At 49.7% G+C, this 19,861-nt stretch overlaps 1 protein-coding gene across 1 annotated transcript in view; it reads left to right on the top strand.

The window, feature by feature from the left end:
• Positions 1 to 137: 137 nt before the first annotated feature.
• Positions 138 to 19,861, top strand: part of CFAP70 (cilia and flagella associated protein 70) — a gene marked incomplete at both ends in the record, with an annotated part of 20,521 nt that continues 797 nt past the window's right edge. Inside the window, 25 exons of the mRNA XM_009871856.1 lie at positions 138 to 237; positions 1,829 to 2,015; positions 2,288 to 2,380; positions 2,602 to 2,672; positions 3,701 to 3,877; positions 4,354 to 4,536; positions 4,801 to 4,892; positions 5,974 to 6,073; positions 7,001 to 7,135; positions 8,620 to 8,775; positions 9,004 to 9,072; positions 9,547 to 9,638; positions 11,523 to 11,583; positions 12,636 to 12,827; positions 13,079 to 13,210; positions 13,817 to 13,942; positions 14,504 to 14,637; positions 14,733 to 14,848; positions 15,010 to 15,201; positions 16,186 to 16,229; positions 16,281 to 16,335; positions 17,028 to 17,116; positions 17,789 to 17,941; positions 18,622 to 18,783; positions 19,205 to 19,294. Coding sequence (XP_009870158.1) covers positions 138 to 237; positions 1,829 to 2,015; positions 2,288 to 2,380; positions 2,602 to 2,672; positions 3,701 to 3,877; positions 4,354 to 4,536; positions 4,801 to 4,892; positions 5,974 to 6,073; positions 7,001 to 7,135; positions 8,620 to 8,775; positions 9,004 to 9,072; positions 9,547 to 9,638; positions 11,523 to 11,583; positions 12,636 to 12,827; positions 13,079 to 13,210; positions 13,817 to 13,942; positions 14,504 to 14,637; positions 14,733 to 14,848; positions 15,010 to 15,201; positions 16,186 to 16,229; positions 16,281 to 16,335; positions 17,028 to 17,116; positions 17,789 to 17,941; positions 18,622 to 18,783; positions 19,205 to 19,294 — 3,001 coding nt within the window. The remainder of the gene's footprint in view (positions 238 to 1,828; positions 2,016 to 2,287; positions 2,381 to 2,601; positions 2,673 to 3,700; positions 3,878 to 4,353; positions 4,537 to 4,800; positions 4,893 to 5,973; positions 6,074 to 7,000; positions 7,136 to 8,619; positions 8,776 to 9,003; positions 9,073 to 9,546; positions 9,639 to 11,522; positions 11,584 to 12,635; positions 12,828 to 13,078; positions 13,211 to 13,816; positions 13,943 to 14,503; positions 14,638 to 14,732; positions 14,849 to 15,009; positions 15,202 to 16,185; positions 16,230 to 16,280; positions 16,336 to 17,027; positions 17,117 to 17,788; positions 17,942 to 18,621; positions 18,784 to 19,204; positions 19,295 to 19,861) is intronic.

Below are 19,861 nucleotides of genomic sequence, written 5' to 3'. Positions count from 1 at the left end.
GGCCTGCCAAGTCTGGCTAGGGTAGCTGGAGTTGACAGAGGGCTTTGTGAGGTTTAATGGGGGTCAGGAGGGTGTTCTGGGAGAGGAAAAGAGTAGGTTTGTGTTTGTTTCATCCTTCCTTTTGTCTTTTCCCACAGAGCCATGGAGGTCCCTGCCTCGCCCGCTGCCTCCTTGGATCATCCCAACGAGTCGCAGCCGATCCTGGTGCAGATCACGGTGTTGGAAGCGCAGGACCTGGTAAAGCTCTTCTGGGAGGGTAAAAAAAACCCCAAAACACCCAAACCACAAAGCCTACTGTTTTAATAAACAAGGCCAGAGCGATTCTGTACGTCCCACTCGAGACTGGGCGTGAGGTGCTAAGGAGGTAGGAGGGAGCGGTGAGGAAGTCGAAGGTTCGGGGGTGCCACGCTGCGGCTTCCACCTGTCTGCTGAGGGCTTGTTTGCACAAAATAAAGGCTGGAAAAGGGAAAATTGGGGAAAAGCAGCCCAGAGATGCCGTGTTGCAATGTATCTCGCTGCCTTCTCTGCCTAACTGTATGTAAACGGCAGCTTTTTCAAGGAAAACGCGGTGAGAACGTATTCGCAGTGAGACGAGTATCTCTAAAAAGATGTTTGGATCTATCCCCTTGGATATAAAGCCATGTTTTCATCCCGTCTACAGCAGTTTAAATCAAATTGAAACCATTAAGTGGCTCTAGTTTTAACAAGGCTCCAGTGCTGTTACAGGGCAAGTCTATGAGCTGGTTCCGATCCAGCCCTTACTACTGTGATTTCCACGTGCTGTGCGAGGCGCCCAGCTGTCCTTAAAGTCTTCTAAAGGAGCTGGCATTTAGGAGGGAATGCGGAGGAGAAGCTCAGCTACTGCTGCAGGCAGCAAAAATGCAAATCCTTGTTTCTGCTCTAGCAGCAGACCAAAAAAAACCCGACCCACCAAACAACAAAACAACAACAAACCGAAAGCATCTTCCCGTTGCATGTATTTTTTTGGTGGGGAAGGTTTTGATATTGTGGTATTTGAGCACCTCTCATGCTGATGGATTCGGCAAACAGCACGTTAGGTGAGAAGTAGAAGGTAAGAGGAGGGAAAACGATGCTGAAAAGAACAGAGCGGTGGGTTGATTGCATGCAGGACGTTGCTTTGTGGTTCTGATTGCTTTGTCTTGAGAAATGGCTGTGGCAAAAGGAGAGAGGGTTACAGAAGTGCAGTAATAAGGACAACAGCGTGAAAAATAATACCCAGCTGTAAGAGGTATGGAATCTGCTTAATTAGAGGTAATGTAGAGGAGAGTGAGAGTGGAGTCTAGGGTAATTAATCGTTAATTGGATCCTTCTGTTTAGCTGTTCATAAAATACATACTCAAGGAGTCACTCAGAAGGACTGAAAATTAAAGCCAAGTGAATGAAATCTGGTTTTGTACAGGAGCCAACATGGAACTAATTACCCCAGTGACACGGAGAGAGGGAGCAGAGGGAGAGGCCCATGGAGGTTGCACATCCCCACGGCTCGGGACTGAAGACAAGCTGGGTTTGGGCACAACGATCCTCATGTTCAGGGAGATTCTCCTAGGATGGAGAAGTAAAACTATGTTCTTCCTCCAGACAGACTCTTCCTGCTGGAGCTTGAAATTTACCTCTTAGGGACAGGGAAGGGTGAGGTCTCAGCACAACCAGGCTGTGCTCCTCTTTTCCTACTCCTGTGGTGGGAACCAGCCAAAGACCCCCACCAGCGAACCCCATACGAGGTGCCGAATGAAGCTGCTAGAGGCAGCTTTGATCCTGGGCCTGTTGCCACAGAGCCAACCACTTAACGTGCCCTTTTGTTGGACAGAATGCTATCAAAAGTGGCGTGTTAGTCACTTTGGTACATGCGGAATACAACGGAGCGATCTTGGGAGAATCCTCCAAGACGGACGTCTTGCCAAACGGGACGGCAAGCTATAAATTCACGACCAGCTTCCAGTGCAGCCCCGACGGGCCCAACTCCTTGGATGACCTTGCACAGAAACCTGTGCTCTGTAAGTATTCGGTGCTGGCTCTCCCTCTTTGGAGCCACTTGTTTGAGAATAGCCCCTGAGCGGGAGCAGTTGGGGGAGGGTGCTCAGTCTGGTCCCATCTCTGCCAGCTGGAAGAAGTCCCTCGCACGTCAACCTGTGCTCCTTGGCTTCGCTGTTCTTGTTGGCTTTGAGTGATGAAGTAGAAGCACGTGCCAGAGCTGACACAACCCCTGAACTGCTGGTCTGAAGCTCTCTGAGAAAATCTGCCAGCTTGGCTCTTTTTATCTCTCTAGTGACAGTGACAGAAGTGTTGCAAAAGAAGAAACAGAAGGAGAAGACCGTGCCTCTTGGCCAAGCTGTGGTGGACCTTCTACCTCTGCTGCAAGGTACAGCATTGAATTCTACAGCCCCCATAACCAATTCTTAATCCCTGATACTTTTTGGTCTTTGCTTCTGGACCTCTGACTATAGTTTACCTCCTTTTGACAAAATGCATCTGCAAAAAGCTGGGTTGGGAAGAAGATGAGGTGACATCAATAGCTCAGAATTAGGAGTTAGGGCATGATTTCTCTACAGATATGCTGTTCTTGTTCCTCTTTCTTCCCAGGACAGTGTTCATTTAAGGTCTCGGTTCCTTTGTATGCTGTGCCATCAGAGAGCCTTCACCCAGGGGGCAAGGTATGTGGAGTTTGGAACTGTTCCTTCGCTCATTCGGCTCTCTGCTGTTTTTTAATTGGATGGTGAGCGTGACTCAGCCGCCTAGTTCATCACGGATATATTATGGCCCTGTATGTTACAAGCTTGGAGGCCTTTCCTACTCCCATTGACTTATGTCCCTAGTTGCCCATGATAGGTGAGGTCATGCTAGGAAATGTTAATGTGTGCAGCTACCAAACTGTTCTGTAAAAAGTATTCAAGGTGGAATGCCTAGTGCTGAAAAAAATAGAAAAAAACGAAGGAAGGATTACCTGCCTGAGTTTGTTAGTCTCCCTTTCTGTGGATAAAATGTCTCAGAGTTCATTATTGCACGAGCTCTGACTGCCTTTCCCGCAAGGTCCTTATTCATTCCACCAATTGAAAAGTACTCAGTGAATAAAGCAAGGAATGAAATATGAAACCGGGATAATGTGTCTAAATTTTGCTCCTGTGCCTGCCTGCAGTTAGCACTGCGAGTGAATTGGAAGGGTGGATATTGCATTAACTTTGCTGGATTCAAGAGGCGTTACATAGTAAACAAGGCAGGAGGGCACTCATTAGGGAGGAGAGATAATAAATACTGACCAGCTGCTTTTTCATCAAACACCATCCATCCAAGATTGGGACAGGGAATTAAAGACACAGAGTGCATGGAGTTAAAGTGTGGCCCTAGCTTGGCATGCTCTGAATCACCAGGGAAAAATCACCATTTTCCATGCCCAATGTTCTTTCTCTGTGGCTTATTTTAGGAGAACCTGGCTCATTCTACGAGACCACTGGGGCATGTGCCATGCTTCAAGCAGGCTCTGATTTAAAGAAAGCAATAGCACAATTCAGGCAAATTGATCATGAAATTTCTTTACTGTGCTGGTCTGTTTTCTTTTTACATCTCGGATGAGGACAAAGATAACATTATCCCTTCTGGCCTTGGGTTTCTGCTTGCTTCTCCCTCAAGAGCAGGAGAGTTATAATGGTCTAGTTCCTGGCTCTACTTCATCCTTGTCTTGCAGGGTGGCCTTGAAGTGACAGTGTGTGCCAAAGAGCCTCTGCTTTCTGCAACACAACTCTCGAATGGTAACTTCCTGAGCATCACACTGGAGGCAGCTTATTCTGTCCCCGAAGAATTTGCTGTCACTGGACCCCAGCAAAACTACATGGCTTGCTTGCAAGTACCAGCATCTGGGGAGGTGAGGGTTGGTCCAGGCACAGTGAGAGGGCTTTTCGTTGCTACGGAACGAACCATTCTCCCATGCTACTCACTGTGGAACAACTGTTCAGGCCTGTGGGGGTCTAAAACTTCAAAACAGAGTCTTAGAGTTTTGTAAATGTATCAGGGTGTTAACAGCTCCCATGCTTGTGTGAAAACAGCAGCCTTTGTTGCGAGCGTTCAGGGTCTCTGTGGCACAGAGAGACATGTTTCTCTGAGGCAAATCAGGGTCTGGACTGAAACCAGCAGGTTTTTTTTCCACATGGGTGTTCCTATTTTCTCAGTTTTCTTTTCTTCTTTTTTTTTTTTTTTTTTTAAGTGCATACGGCGGAGTACGTTTTTTCGAGCCAGGTTGCTGCACTGCTGCTCTGCTTTGTTAGACCCAGCTCGGAGCAGCTGACACTTGCTTCTGCTCATGTTGGAAATGCAAATCCTTTCATTCTCATGTCTCTGTAGAAGGAACTCCCTTTGCTCTTCACGAATGGCATCCTGAAGCTTGCTGGTGAAAAAGAGCCATTACCCCGGCCCAAAAAATGGCCCCTTGCTAACATCATGGCCCCTGATGCTCTGAGCATACCCAACTCCTTCATCATTGGTGGTCCCTATGAGGATGAGAACGGAGAGCTCAACAACACAGAGGTGAGGAAAGACTGGCAGTGTCATGGTCCCCACTCCTGAGCTGCAGGGAATTGCGTAATCTCCCTGTGAGCCAAGCTTTCAATAGAAATGGGCTCCAGTATCTGCTTGGAGGGCTGCTAACTTACCCTGTAAGGATGGCCTGGGCATGGCGAGTTGGACAGCTCTTTATCTGACACACGTTCTCCCCCAAGGCAAGATTTTTGGGGGTGATGCAGGCTATGGAGATGGCTGTCTTGACTCTGACCGTGTGCTCTTTTCTCACAGGACAGGGAATTTAGGATTCAAGCAGAAAATGCAAAGAGAATCGTGTGGGACATGGAGAGGCGTTGTTACCTGGATGCCGCTGCAGCAGCTACGTAAGTGACCTGAGAACCTCCCTTCCAGCGCAGAGTGGTGGGGAGAAACCCCCTGGGCACACACTCAGCTGCGTGACCTTAAGGAAGCAGCAACATGCAGGTTCTCTCAGACCTTTGACATTGTCAAACCATGGCTCTGCCTTGCCTCCCATGTCTGTCTGTTGGCCAAAGGTGTTCACGTGAGCAAAGGAGCAGTTAATTGCCTTTAATTGCCAGCAGTAGCTTAGTTCTGCTATGGTGGGAGAAGCTGAATTGACTGTAGCTGCTGTCTCCAGCCTGTCAATGCTCGCTTATGCTGCCAGCAACTACAGCTGGTAACTGTTCCCTCTGTGGCTTGAAGGAAGGAGCAACAGAGTTATGGTTGGGCAGACAGGCAGCAGGGTGGCCCACACATCTCTCTCCTGAGCTGCTAATTAAGTTTTGCTGAATTCTGAATATGTTAAAATCCTTTTACTTCATGTGGGCACACTTCACTCATGGGTTGTATTTTTTATTGGATAAATGTTGCCTTTAATGGCTGTAGAAACTCTCAAGATCAGGATGAGTATCTCATTTCTCTTTGAATCCTGCTATGTTCTTGGCCTCAGCTGCATCGTGGCTGTGAGTTTCACAGCCAAATTACTCCTTGTGTAGAAATACTCCCTTCTATCTGGCTTTGATTTTTGCATTTTCTTCCGCCTCTACACTTTCATCAGCCTGCCTGCTGATTTCAGAGTTAACAGGCCCATTCAATGGGAGCTCAGGGTCTGCTTGCTCCGTGCAGTTCAGGATTTATACCAAAGTTAATCACATTCCTTCTTACTCGTTTCATTTCTGAAGTAGCCAGGGGAGAGAGAAAACCTAGTGTGTCACTCTCGCAATTGTTTTCTAGCTGGTCATGCCGTAAATGCACGCAGTGGTGGATGGAGAAGAAAACGTACTGAGCCTGCCCCAAAGCACACGTGTTTCAGTGGCCTGAGGGTGCTCGCTGTGTCTCGGCAAACCTGAGGGGGGATGCTTTGGGGCTGGTAGAGCGGAAATGGGATGGGATGGCTCTGCAGCTTGGTTTCTGCATCTTCTCAGTGCCCTCCTTTGTGTTCAGCTTGCAGAAACGCATTCTGGAGTGCCGGTACTGGCCCGTGGAGGTCTGCAGGGTGTCTGTGGCCTCGCCCAGCAAAGCGAAAGCTAGCAAAGCTGACAAGGTAAAAATGGGGAGGGACGTGTTGTTCTGGCTTGGGGAGCAGTGTTGCATTATCAAGCATTTTCCTTTCCGTGCCTTTGTAATGCCAAAACCAGCCTCGCACCAGCCAAAGCAAGTCAGAGTGCCAGAGGCTTTGTAAAGGGATTAATCAGTTGTTAAATAGACAAAGGATAATACTTTTTACCTTGTGGCACACAGAGCTCTCGCTGTGGTAGCTCGGTGGAAAGGGGGTCAGGGAGAAGGTGCTTTCTGAGAATTAAGGTAATTCACTGAGCTGAGCTTTGGCCAATGGGGTTTTGGAACATCTTGAAGAAATTCATGCCTTCTTTCTTGGGGTGTAAAGAAGTTGTGTTTTTGCATGTAAACTGGAGTGACTTAACAAAGAAACAACCCCTTAGTTAATGGTTCTGTTCCTGATGGCTGGTCATGTGAGATCTCCTCATGTGTTCCAGGGCAGAGTCATATAAATTGGTATAAATTCCTTTCGGCCCTCTCTGGGGCCAGGATTTTGCAGCTCTGATGGAGATCCTTCTTTCTTACTCTCCCCAGTCTGCTGGTAGCCTGGACTCTCAGACCTCATTAGCTACCTGATTTCTGTCAAACCCGAGGTGCACAACTCTGGTAGGGTCGCTTGGATTTGTAACCGCAGGGTTGATAATTTAGTGGCTGTATCTCAAAAAGAGCACCCAAAGGAATGACTCAGTGCGGGCACCAGAGAGAAAAGGGATAAAATTGATATTCTATGTATCGAATGACTCCAGCATTTTCATCCAGGTTGTCTCGGCTGTGTGCCAATAACAGTGAGCCACTGGCTCATCAGGTGCACCGGTTTGCTGCGTGGCCTCTTCTTAATGGGCCCAGTGACCTTGTTTCCTTAAAGAGAATAACAACCTGTTCAGTATCTCAGTCTCTTGCGCTGTGTTTCCAGGGAGATGAGGACAAGCAAATTTTCTTCCACGGCGTGGCGTATGTCAACATGTTGCCTTTGCTCTGCCCTGGCGTGAAGCAGATCCGAGGCGCTTTTCGTGTCTTTGCCTACCAAGACAGCGAGGTGTTCGAGAAGGTGAGAGCGCACCAGGCAGCCGGGCTCCACTTCTGCGTTGGCGCAGAGCGGGGTTTGGAGCAGGCGGCAGGGGCAACGTGTTGCTCGGAGGCTGGCTCTGGAATTTCCCTGCCCTTCTGGTGATGGAGAAAAACAATGAGAGGAGCTTTTAGGTGCACATTTCTCAAAGGTGAGGGATTTCTAGGTTTGTGTGAGCACCTCGGAGAGGCTCTGAATCTGAGTGTGCTCCCTCCTCTGCCAGCAGCTGAGTGGGGAGAGCTGTAAGAACGTTCTTCTCTCCCCAGTCTGGAACATGGGCAAACAAACTGCATCTCTGAGAAGAGCAAACAGTGGCTCTGAAAGGATAGCGTTACCCCAGGCAACAGCCAAAAAAGCTGTCACTGGAGCTCTTTCAGCTGTAGCTCGTGGAGGTTTATTTGTCTTTGCATTTTTCCCCTCTCCGTTACTAGGAGTGACAGTTACATCTCCATTTTCCCACAGGGCTCCCAGAACAGACCTGAGCTTGTTTCAGGAGGGCAGATGTACAGCCTGGTTTTTCTGCCTACATTCCCCTGTAGTGCTGCTGCCCAGGCTGCAGGAGCTGAGTGAATTTATAGTTCTTCTCCCTTCCTCCACACTGGCTGTTGCAAAGCAGGGCTGGGCACAAAACTGCTTGCTGGTCTCTGCTTCACCACTGTGATTAACAGCTGCGTGATCCCCCTTGTCCTGTAGCATTTTTCTGTTGCAAGTGAAGTGATTCATGCCCTCTCTCTCTCATTCTGTGGTTTTGTGGATGCTCTGGGCTGCTCCTGGGTCTAGGGGATCTCGGTACAGCTCCTCTCCCCAGCATCCCCTCAGTTCTTGTTAGTCCCCATAACAGCGATGGTGGGGAGAGAACCGTCTGTCTAGGTGATCAAATGGTGTGTGAACAGCCAATCTGAAAAACCTCTTCCTTGCAATTCTCTGATGTCTGTCAAGGAAGCTGCTCCACCCCAGAAGGTGAGCCAGGAGCCACGAGTCACTGCAGGGCAGACAGAGACAACCCAAAAATTGGAGAGCAGACCTAGTGAGGGAAACCATATTCATCTGACAGTCCACATCCAAGTCCATAGCCATGAGGCAGATCCAGGATCAAGCCAGGAATTCAGGCCAGTGTGTCAGGATCAGGGCAGCATGAAGCTGGGTTCCAGCCTACCTCCCACATAGGTCAGGTGAGAATCAAGGACCAGTGCCTCGGTGTAAATGCAACCCTTGAGAGAAGACAGGGAGACCCTACTGAAGATTTCCTTATTATCACGGTCACAGCTACATGGGATCGAAGCTGGCCTTGAGCACCTGCACCTAAACTCTTGGGAGGAAAGAACAAGATTGCGTAGCTTCTTAATGCATTTAGGACCCCGTCAAAGTGTTTTGCCTTGGGAGGGGTTAAAGCAAAGAGGTGGGGAAGCCTAGTTTGTCCCTTGATTCCCTCTGGGGTTTTTTTTGTTGGTTTTTTTTTTTTTTAGACGAAAAATCAGCAGAGTGTTTTCCGGGATCTCAGAACGCAGCTTGGTCTGACTAAAGAAGGCTTCTGGATGCCAGGAATTGATAATTCCAGAGCTGTTTCCAGCAAGGCTCAGAAGGAAGACAAAGAGAAAATCACCAAGGATTCCAACCACAGGGTAAGGTGTAGAGAGGTGTATTGCGTTGGTTTCTGCGTTTCCACATCAGAGGCAGTTGGGGCACACAGAAACCAGGTTGGTTGCCTCAGCCAACCAAGAGGTACTCCTTCTTTTGAAATTCTAGTACTTGCTGACTTAACAAAAATGTACAGCTCATATCCTGAACCTGTCAAGGTCTGAGGTTTATTGGAGCTGAAACAAGAGACACCTTTCCTTTTTCTTTCATAGATGTCCAATGTGCCCAACGGTGCCACTTTAGAAGCTGAAAATGTCCCATATCTCAGCCTTGACGGACAGGTGATTATGTATCTCCAAAGACAAAGAAAGTCTGCTAGACCATCACCGTGTTGGTGTGTCACACCTTTCATGCAATTAAATTCTTCAAGAGGGAGTTGGACAAGGGGTGTTTTACATAGATGCTTTCCTGGAGCTCTTCCAGTGAGGTCCAGTCCAGCATGGGGCTAGAACAGCTCTGCAAATAATCAGGCGTTCATTTAAAAGCTCTCCATCTTATTTTGGCTTCCTCCTCAAAACATCTATTCATTCTGCAAGCAGATCGATTATCTGGGTTTCCTCCTTTTTCCTAGACTGGTTTCTTGGGCGGAATTTTGCTGCTGTAAATCCTTCTGAGGGCAGACTATAAAACAAGCTTGTATCTCTGTGGTTTGAAGAGGATTTGCTGCAGATCTGCAGCTATATGCTCAGCCTTTCATCATGCCGGTAACGGCTCTAGATAGTGCAGCACTAAGAGCGCAATGTTTATCTTCACAGCAATACGTTGAAGCAAGAACATTCCTGGTGATGGAGATAAAGCTGGACAAGGCCTTGGTACCAAAGCGATCGCAAGAGGAGCTCACCAGACGGTGCGTAAAGACATGCTGGACCTCTGGGGCTCTTTTCCACAGGACAGAAACGGGTCAAAGCCCACCAGAATCAGAGGTGGCATCAGGTGTGTTGGGAAAACACTTGCCTTCAGCCGAGCCGGCATCTCCGCACCATTCCTCTCAGACAACAGAGTGTCACAACAGTGTCTGCATTCCCGGCCAGGCTTTATTTCCCATTAATCCCCAGGGGCTTTGCCTCTCGCATGTGATGTTCAGCTGCTTGGTCAGGGCTGGCCTCCAGCATGGGCTGCTCTGGGTAGCACTGCTGCTGTAACTTCACTTCTGTAATTTATTTTTTTTCTTTTCCTTTTTGGAAGTTTTCTCACTGCCTTCCATCCATGCCTCAGCTCTTTACATTAGTTTTCATGTTGTTCAGTTGCAGAACTGCTCTCTCGTCTCTGCTGCTTTGAGGCACTTGCTTTCCATCCAGTAGTAGCCCTGCCGTGTTACAGCCAAGGAAAGGCCTAGAGTGTATAATTTATTGAACAAAAAAGAGAAAATGCCGCAACTGATTTGACTATAACAAATGCAGGTGGTCTGTCTCTCTCAAACACAAATATAAACAGCAGCCAGCCTTTGAAGGAAAAGTGTGTATGTCCCATTCCGTGCTGTTTGCTGTCCTCTAGGAAGAACAGGTTGAGGAAGGTGAAACCCTCTTAGAACAGACATTTTTGTGGCCCTTTTTATACCATTTCTGCAACTTGTGTGAATTTGGTGTAGTTTCTCCACGTTCACCTGCCAAGTACAGTTGCAGATCGATGTCAGGCCAGGAAACTCAGCCTTCCTGAGTTTCCTGAAAAAAGGGCCCTGTCTTGGGGGGCTCCAGCTGATGCCACATACACGTGTCCTAGCAGACGTTTAAATATGTATCCTAGCAGCAAACCATGGTTGACTGTCTTGGGATCCATCCAAAATCCTCTGTCGGACTCTGCCTGGCCCTCTTTGCCTGCTTGCTTTCCCCAGGTGGTTGTTGTTTTTGTTTTCTCATCCAAAAGCAAAGCAGTTGGGTTTTCATCTGCCACCGAGGAGAGGTGATGGGTCTCTGTAGGGCGACGGGACCACTCAGGACCATGGTGCACAAGTGGAGAATGTGAGAGGGTTTGAGAAGCAGCTGGGGTTCGGGATCTGAAGAAGGTCAGGGGCTCTGTAAGCTGGCAGAACAGTTAAAAAAGTGGTTTATATTTGTTGGAGAATAAGCAGTTTCCTTTACCAATCGGGTGGGAACCGTCACAGGGATGGGACACCTTTGCCTGGTGGATTGTGTCCTAAGAAGCGAAGGTGTTTTGGTACCAGCAAGCGGGTAATTTTGATTAAAAACCCAATGAATGTAATGCTGCTTTGACACCAAGGATTTTAATAAGATCTAGTAAATAAATGTGGTAATCCTAAGGGCTTTTGGTCCATATTTAAAAAGTCATTGTAACCCTAGGAGTGGTAGAAACAGGGCTGGCATGGTGTCCTGGGGTCAATGCATGGCCAAGGGAGGAGGCACCACAGCCGCACTGTGCCATGTCAGGAACTGATGGGTTGGGTGGCCCAAGGTTTATAGTGATAAAATTCTTTAGAGCTTTCCTCAGGCTGGTTCCTTCCTTAATACTGCATGTTACAGATCTGCTTCTCCAGGAGAGTGTTTCTGATTGCTAGAAATAACAAATGTTAACCCTATTGTCAGCAGCTACAAGCACTGAATGTAGGTGCCTGGTCTTTTCTGTTCATTCTTGATCTGACACTTCAGTTTCCACCCTGTCCTGGGTCCCTGTGAGGTGTCTCAGGGATAAAACAACAGGTACCACAGGCTGCCTGCACCCAAGACAAGTTGCTGGCAGTGCATGTGGCTGATGTATTCTGTCTTCTCGTTGACAGGGTCAAGGAGATGATTCCTCCTCGCCCTCTGCTGCCTCCCCGGACTGCAGGAGCCAAGAAGGTACGTGCCTTCTCACCACTCTGCTGCCTCATCCTGCCCCTGTCCCTCACACGCAGAACCTTCATTCCCTGCCTCAGCCCGGCAGCAACGCATTAGGTGAGCTTTGAAGAGGAAACGCACAGGAAAGAAAACTTCTGGATGCATTATCCTCACAGTAGGATGCCTTGAGGAAATCATTCCTGGGCTGTGTCACTCGTGTTCACAGCTCATAGGAAGGGGCAAGGCGTAGCAAAGGCAGGGGAGGCGGCAGCGTGGGGGTGTTTGGAAGGAAATGGGATGCTGAAGAAAGAGGCTCTCAGAACCTTATATTTACCTGGGGCAGTCCCAACAGTTTCTTGTCTCAGACTAGCCCACATGCTTCATCAAACCCAGACAAACATGAATAGAATTAGCCCCAACCGCTCTCAGGTCACCCAGAATTTTTGAGATTTTTTTTTTTTTTTTGAGCATTTTGTGTGTGTAACATTCTCAGAAAGTAGTCCGAGAGTGCTGGCTCACCCTGTGTGGGTAGGAGCAGCCGTCAAAGGAGTGTGTCCTCAGATGGCCCCGGGCCGATTGCATTCAGAGCAAACAGTGGGGGAAGAAGCCGCACTTCAATAACTGACCCCAGTGCTGCTGCAGAATTGATTTATACTGGACTGTCTGGAGTGCTCGGTGATATATTTTTATTATCACAGCATTTGGAAGATTCTGCCACAGAGATTATGGAAATTACAGGCTCTGCTGAAGAGGGCTGGCCCACAGGTTTAAAAGGCTCCCAGCAAAGGAGCTATATTTTTACTGACAGCCTCTTATACTGCTGTAGAAGAGACAGCAATGACGGAAATACTGATTGAAAAATATAGCAGGAGTGATATCTAATTACAAAGGAGTTCTTTTGTATTTACATGTAGATATTTTTGCAGCTCTCGGGCGTGGATGGGAAAGGACGTGTGACAGACTAATTGAGACTTGAGCTGGGTGGAGTTTATGGGGTGTCTGGGCTCTGGCAAAAAAAATACATCTCAAAGTTGATGGCGTAAGTGAACCTGGATTGTTTATTTATTTCTTAGGCCGTAGACGACTATCACAACCAAATCACGAGCATTGCCGTTGCCATCCTGAGCGAATACCATGAGCAATTTGGGAAGCGGCTGCCTGACCAGGGAATGATAGACCACCAAACCCTGGAAGAACAGCGGCGTCAGCTCAACTTCGAGCTCAATAGCTCTGGGAAATACTTTGCTTTTAAGGAACAGCTAAAGGTGAAGAGTCCATTTGTGCTTTTCTCTTCCCTGCTTGTTTTGTTTCTCAGTGAGGAACTGCTGCTCTATGGTGCCAATTTAGGGTGATGTGTTGCTCCAGAATCCCATCCTGCCACCCGGGGCTGTTGCAGCAGGCATGGGAGGGGACAGGTCTTCCTTCTAACAGAATATTCTGATTCTGTATGATTATGGAGCTGGTGGGGGCCCAAGGGGGTACCTGCCTTGTCCCAGCAGTTGCAACGTCTCCACAGTATGCTGTCGTGAAGATTGTGAGGGAGAAATACCTGAAGACCACGGCATTTGAGACTCAGGAGGAGCTGCAGACCTTTCTCAGTGAGCTCTACGTGTACCTCGTGGACCAGATGCATGTTGCCCTGAACCAGGTGGGAGAAACCTGGGTAATTTGGGACACAACTTCACTGTGGATGCAGACGCTGTGTCTAGTGAAGGCAGGGGGGCTTGTGCCTTTGAGACAGAAGCAGGCTCATGCTTTCATTTGTGCAAGTTATCACGTGTGGGCCCCGAGCCACACTTGTGAGGCAGGGTCTGGTTCATCTGTATCCCACTGTTATGAAATCCTGATGGTGGGATGTGTGCGAGATGCCACTAGTAAAAGCTGCTGTAGCTTGCTCGTGATGATGGTCAATGCCACCCACCACTCACCCGGTGGTGCTTCCCACATGATCTGGCATCACCAGGAAGGGACACCACAGAAATTTGACACTGTCTTGATCTAAGGGATTCTTTTACTCATCACAAATGCAAATAACAGGTATTTCCCTGTCCCTGTGTGGCAGAGGTACCTGGAATGACAGGAATGTGTCCCACCACAAACAGGAGCTGGGACAGCTTGCCTTTCCAACCTGCCCAGCCCCAGCTGTACTAGGCTGTACTGGGAGCAGTGCTGAACTGGGCGCTGCTGCTGTACTGGGATGACATGAGCCATTCTTACCTCCCAGGGCTAACACTCATGTCTCACTCCCTACCAGCTCCTGTCTGAGGAAGCTGCTCCTCCTGCTGCTCAGTACCACACCACCGAGGAGCAGCTCTGGCTCTTTGCTCATGAGGCTGAAGTCAACAAGGACTATAAGCTGGCATCTCTCTACCACCAGCAGGTAAAGGAGCCCTTGTTCTTCCCTGCCCATCTTCCCTGCCTCTGCGCTGGCAGCCAGCACCCAGTTGCAGTGACATGAGGCCCCTCTCAGCCGTTCCTGACTGTTGTGTAGGAAAGAAGGAGGTGAAGAGGAGCAGGATATTCAGGCTGAACGTGTGAGGGATTTCCTAGGGAGATGCTGCTCTCTGGAGGACATGAGACAGAGCCTGGCCTGGTCGCTGAGGATTTCAGTCTCCAGGCTAGTGGAAGGGGGATGAGTTGGTCCAAAAGGTGTGCTGGGTCAGCACTGGGTTACTGGGCCCTCTAACTGAAGGCTTGGAGGAGGTCAGCTGAAGCTGGAGGATGTGTTGAAAGGTGAAAGGAGGCTTAGAGGGAGCCCAGCACAACCCCAGTTTAGGGAAACCCTAGCATGTGATAGACCAAGGGCTTGATTGTTGCTAAACTGGACTGGGGTGGCCAGAGGAAAGCCGTGGTCATTCTGGAGTTGTCTCCCCAATCTGTTGTACGTACTGAGCATGGTTTCAGCAGTCCTCAGTCCGGCGGTGATCTCTTTTTGTCTTAGAGGGTAGCTCAGGACCAGTGCAACATCCAGTACTGGCTGGACTACGGGGCGTTCTGCCTCCTGCTCGAGGAAACAACCAAAGCCCAGGAGTGCTTCCAGCAGGCTCTTTCTCTGGACCCCCATCATGTCCCAAGGTGCTCCTACAGGCTCGGTGGGAGGGTGGAGGGGTGTCCTCTAAACCACTGCCCGAGAAGACCTGCAAGGCTAACCTGCCTGACCCTGTCCCCAGCTTGCTGCTCTGTGGGATTGTGGCTGCTGGGCTGCAGCACTACGAAGAGGCAGAGATTTTCTTTGAGGATGCCTGCTGCTTGGAGCCATCCAGCATCATAGCCTGGACACTGTCAGGTAGGAAAGGGAGCTAGCCTGTGTGCTCGAGGCGTTCCTGTAGAGCCGAGCATCACTTCTGCTCCTGATCCTCTTCTCCCTGCTCAAATCTGAGGGCAAAGGGAAGGATTTTGCTGAGAGGTGGGATGTCTGATTTATGCTGCTCTTTCTGCCTCCCATAGGTTTGTTTTATGGGCTGCAGGATGATAATATTCAGGCAGAAATGGCCTTCCGTGAGGCTAAGAAGCTCCTGAAAGCACAGCTTGCCAAGGAGAGGAACATCCCTGAGGCTGCTGAGGGAGAAGAAGGGGAAAACCACATTTCTGCTGGGTGTGCAAGGTCTCCTGGACCAGACCCAGAAGAGAGCTTGCCAGGTAACAATGGGCAAAAGCAGGAGCTGCCCCAGCAGCAGCAAGGAGGTGACTTGGAGCAGCATGGGGGATGATAAACAGTGGAAGGAGAGGTGAAATTTCTAACTATTTCTAAGAGGGGAGGAAGAAGAGTAGAGGAAGAAGATGTGGTTAGTGAGCTTCAGTAGACTGACCATAAACTACGCCAGCAAGAGACAGCAGCGACAAATGTTCTCCTTTAAATAATGGAGCTTTCTGAAAGCAGCACAGCTGATGCCCTGTCTTACCTGCAGCCTTGCAGAGGGACCCATCTTTGCATTTTTTTTTTTCCTGCCCCAGCCCAGTGGTGCTGCTAGACTGGTGTGTGGGCAGTGGCCAGGGTGGCTGGAGGAAGCAAGCATGGTTTTTTGAGGCCTTTGGCAGGGCAAAGCAGCCCTGGGACAGTCGTACGCTGGGAGTCATCCAGCTTCAGCTTTCAGGAAAGCTGTTGCTGCAACTTCCCAACACAGTTTGGAAAGCGCTGCCTCACCAGTTCAAAGGGCACGGCAGCTGCTCGGTGCTGACCCTCAACTAAAGGCTTCGTTTGGAGCCTCACTGAGTCCAGCCTCACACTGAGCCAAGATTTTCTGTCCCAAGTCCCAAATATTGGTCCAGGCTGTGGGAAATGGTGACTGGCTTTGTTTTTAACGTTATTACTACTCCATGCAAAGTGCCTCAGGCAGGCAGGCCTCATGTCATATGTGTTTGGTTGGGGTTTTTTTTGCCCCTTCTGATTCTGAAGGAAGGAATGTTTCCTCATTTATACCTGTTCTAGTTTCGCATGGAAATCTTGTACTCAAAACTCCAGACCCTTGTATTGCCTTCTGCAAAGAAATTTCTTCCCGGTTCTGAAAGTCTGAGTGCTCTTTCCTATTTTCTCTCTTCTTCATTGGAATAATCCTCCAAAACTGGGCAGTTTATGGCAAACTCTTTGTTTGCACCTAATAGCTGTTGGGCGGTTCGTTTCAGAGAAGGTTCCAGACAGCTCAGATAACCAACTGCCAGAGGCTACGGCACCTGAGGAAGAGATTATGGCACCCAAGGAAGAGGTTATGACACCCAAGGAGGAGGTTACAGCACCCAAGGAAGAGGCTATGGCACTGGAGGCAGCCCTGGAAGGTTAGGGGGTGGGGACCTGGCATTTAAAGATGCTGGAGATGGCTTCTTGCAGTCAGTGGGGAAAGGAATAAGGCTTGGAAGCATGGCCATCCTGATGCCAAGGCAAGGCATCAAGGCTTGTTCTCTCTCCTTAGCTGGGGAATCTCCTGGCAAAGCAGATTCCTCCCAATTTTCAGAGCAGAGCATCTCAAGATGGGCAACCAGCGGGTGAACGCAGCTCTCCCCTACATGTCACTGCACCCGGTGGCTTCCATCGGCTGCTAGGATCTCTCCCTCCTGAGATGGCAGCTTTTAAACTGCCCCTGTGGGTCTCCTGTGTGTGATCTGCCTCGTCTGCAGCTCCGCTCTCCAATGGGTGGCAAAGAGGTGGCAGCTCTGGGTGCTTCGGGCTCTGCTGGGTTGGTTTGGGGAGGCAGGGGCTTCAATCATAAATTCCTACCTTTCTTCATCTGAGTTTGGACTGGAAGATCAGTGGGCGAAGAACATAATTTCACATCCCTTACAAAAACTTAAGCCCTGCAGAAAGAAACACTGAGCTAATCTCTGCTACAGCCTCCCTTGCCGTTCCTGCCCCCCCCAGGTTTTACACCGTGTTGCTGGGATTCCTGTGTCCCGGACAGAGTCTCAGCCCCTGTCTTGCTCCAGAAATAAAAATCTCACTTTCGGACTGACGGAGACACGTTTTCTTGCAGCGCCATCCCCTGGTTCAGGACGTAGCCAACCTCCCTGCACAATCTTCATGAAGGCAGTGGAATTCCTGATGAAAGTCAATGCCTTCCAGGTCAGCTCAACATGGAGTGAAGTGGGAAAAGGAGATTTGGTCTCCTTCCCTAGGTTTTTCCCAAAGAGCTGATGGGCTCACAGAACAAGCTGTGGATAACCTGGCTACCGAGCGCAAGAGGGAACAAAACCCACCACCACCCAAAATGCAAAACTGTGGCCAGGCAGAGTATTCTGACCCAAATGCTGGGTGGGGACACAGTCACCTCAGGCAGGCAAGGTTCCTGGGGTGCCTCAGCTCCACAGTGCTTGCTGCCAATGCGGACATGGTGCAGATGTGCTCTTCTAGTGCACATTTGGAGATGAGATGTGTTACTGTGGTGCTTCCAAGATGCCAGTACTTCTTTCTTGTTCCAGACACTTATCTATATCTGGGTAATTTTTGTGTCCCTGTGGAATGTCCCTGTCCCACACAGTTGTCTCTGTGGGATCTCTGGGACTGCCACGTTATGCTGCCAGCCTTAATTTTACATGGCAGAAAGAGCTCTTAAAGCAAAACATAAGGCAGAAGAAGCAGGGCTAAATACTCAGAAGGGGAAAAAGAAAAATCCCCCATCTGTTTTCTGTTCATAAAAGTCAAATAGGTGTGAGTCAGTCCTCCTGCCGTGTCCTTCTGGGGGTGCCTGTGGTTTGCCTGTTCTCCTAACTGTGATGCCTTCCCATTTCTCCACAGTTTGTTCACAGGGCGCTTGCCCATGAGCTGCTGAGCCCTCAGGGAGGTCCCTCCTGTGCATACTACCTGGCGCTGGCCCAGACTTACTTGCTGAAGGAAGATTTCTCCAAATGTGAAGAATGTCTCTGCGAGGCCCTGAGGATTGACTACATGGTAATTCTGTGCTTGCAGGTTCCTGGCAGGCACCACAGCAGGCTGTGTGAATCTAGAGCCTGCGCTTCATTTCCACTTCAGCAATTCTAATCCTAGTCTGCAGCAATCTCTTGAGGGGAGGACGAGCACAGCTAATGAACCACATCGGGCTGTGGCTGCAGCACTGCCCTCCTCATTGCCCCACTTATTACTTGCCTTCTGTCATCACCTGTGCAGACAGGCAGCATTTTTGAGCGAGAGCTCCTCTCTCTGCAGCGTCTGCCTTTCTATTCTCTTTGAACATGTGTATCCTGATCCCCTTTCCCTCTCTTTGGCGAGTCAGGCTCTGTTTCATGAGGAACAAGGTTGCTGTTCAGCAGAGAGGGATGGCGGCTTTGGAGAGTCAGGTTGAATGGAAGGCAGAAGGAAGCTGACACCTCCAAATGCTTTTGGTGTCCTCGTCGTCCCTGGGGAATCTTGCATGGGCTGGGCCACTGTGCAGGGAAAGACTGGAGGGGACTCACCATTGCTGGTGTTGCCAGCCCAATCATTTGATTTTTAACTCAGGAAAACCTGCACTGCTATAATTAAAAAAAGCCAGCCAGCTCTTCCTTTCTGCTGCTGACAGGGGTCCTTGACTCCTCTCCCTGATCTCCCTCACTTCTCCCAGCCACCTCTCACTCCTGCTTTTTTGTGTGCAGAATCCAAACGTCTGGGCTCAGAAAGGACACCTGTGCTACCTGAAGAAAGACTTTGGTGAGGCAAAGGAGTGCTATGAGCGAACCATCAGTTTTGTGGAAGACGCTGCAGATATGCACTTCGTCTACCTGCGCCTGGGCTCCATCTACCTGGAAGAGAAAGAGGTGAGGAGCCAGCAGGAGTGGTGGAAAGGGATTTGCTACAAAGCAAATTAGATTCAAGACCCTGGGCACAAGACACCACTGTCTGTAGCTATAGCCAAGATCTCACAACTTCTGGAGTGCTCAGCTCCTTGGAGCATGGACATGCCCTCTTCTTTTGTGCCAGCTCCAAGTCCCAGCTGCAACATTTCTCATCATCCTAGCTTTGAGAATGATTTCTATGTGACTGAATTAGTACCTGCTAGCACAGAGCCACCATGTCGGAGGCAGTGGGCAGGTTCTCTGCCTCCCCAGCAGCAGCAGGGATGGTGGGTGTCTGAGCCCCACCAGACATTGGGTGTCTGGCAAATTCCTGGGAGGGAGGTGTCTGTGGAGTGATGCGTTTGATGTGGAGAGAAACATGATTACCTCTTTCTCCTGGCAGTACGGCCAGGCAAAGCAGACCTACCTGCTCGCCTGCAAGAACTCCGCGTCCTGTCTCACCTGGCTGGGGGTGGGAATCGCCTGCTACAGGGTAAGCGCAAGTACCTTCGAATCACTTGCATTTTAATCAGCTCTGCAGCATGGGATGCAGGGCTTACTTTTGCACCATCCCCTTTAATAAAGTAAAGCGTGGCTGCCCATGAAACCCATGACTCCAGAGGGCCATCGTGTGCCCTGCACTGTCTGAGTGCCAGCATGGCACCCCTGGCTGCTTGCATGGGAGATGTCAGGCCGCCAGCCGCTCCAGGAGTAGCAATCCTTCCCCCCTCCTCGTCCTGCTGCTGAGACTGCCAGCACCTCTGGAATCTGGGCCCAGGCTTTGCTTGGAGCACCTGCCTGCGTGTGACCTGCATGTCACCACAGAGGAACGGAGCAGAATGGCAGCAGGGAGGAATCGGGGTGCTTTCCTCGCCCAAAGAAATCCAGCGCCACCAGCAGCGCAGCATCTCCTGGAGGTCCACCATGTGAGGTTCCTCCGAGAGTTTGTCTGAAACATGCAAACAGAGAAGGAACTTGAACTTCCATTTCCCCCTTGGCCAACTGTTTGCCCCTTGGGAGGCCCCAAGCTCGAGCCAGCCAGTGAGTGGTGGCCTGGGAG

Source organism: Apaloderma vittatum, unplaced genomic scaffold (assembly GCF_000703405.1).
Source record: "Apaloderma vittatum isolate BGI_N311 unplaced genomic scaffold, ASM70340v1 scaffold28046, whole genome shotgun sequence".
Classification (NCBI taxonomy): Eukaryota; Metazoa; Chordata; class Aves; order Trogoniformes; family Trogonidae; genus Apaloderma; species Apaloderma vittatum.
This window is presented reverse-complemented; position numbering and strand designations above follow the sequence as displayed.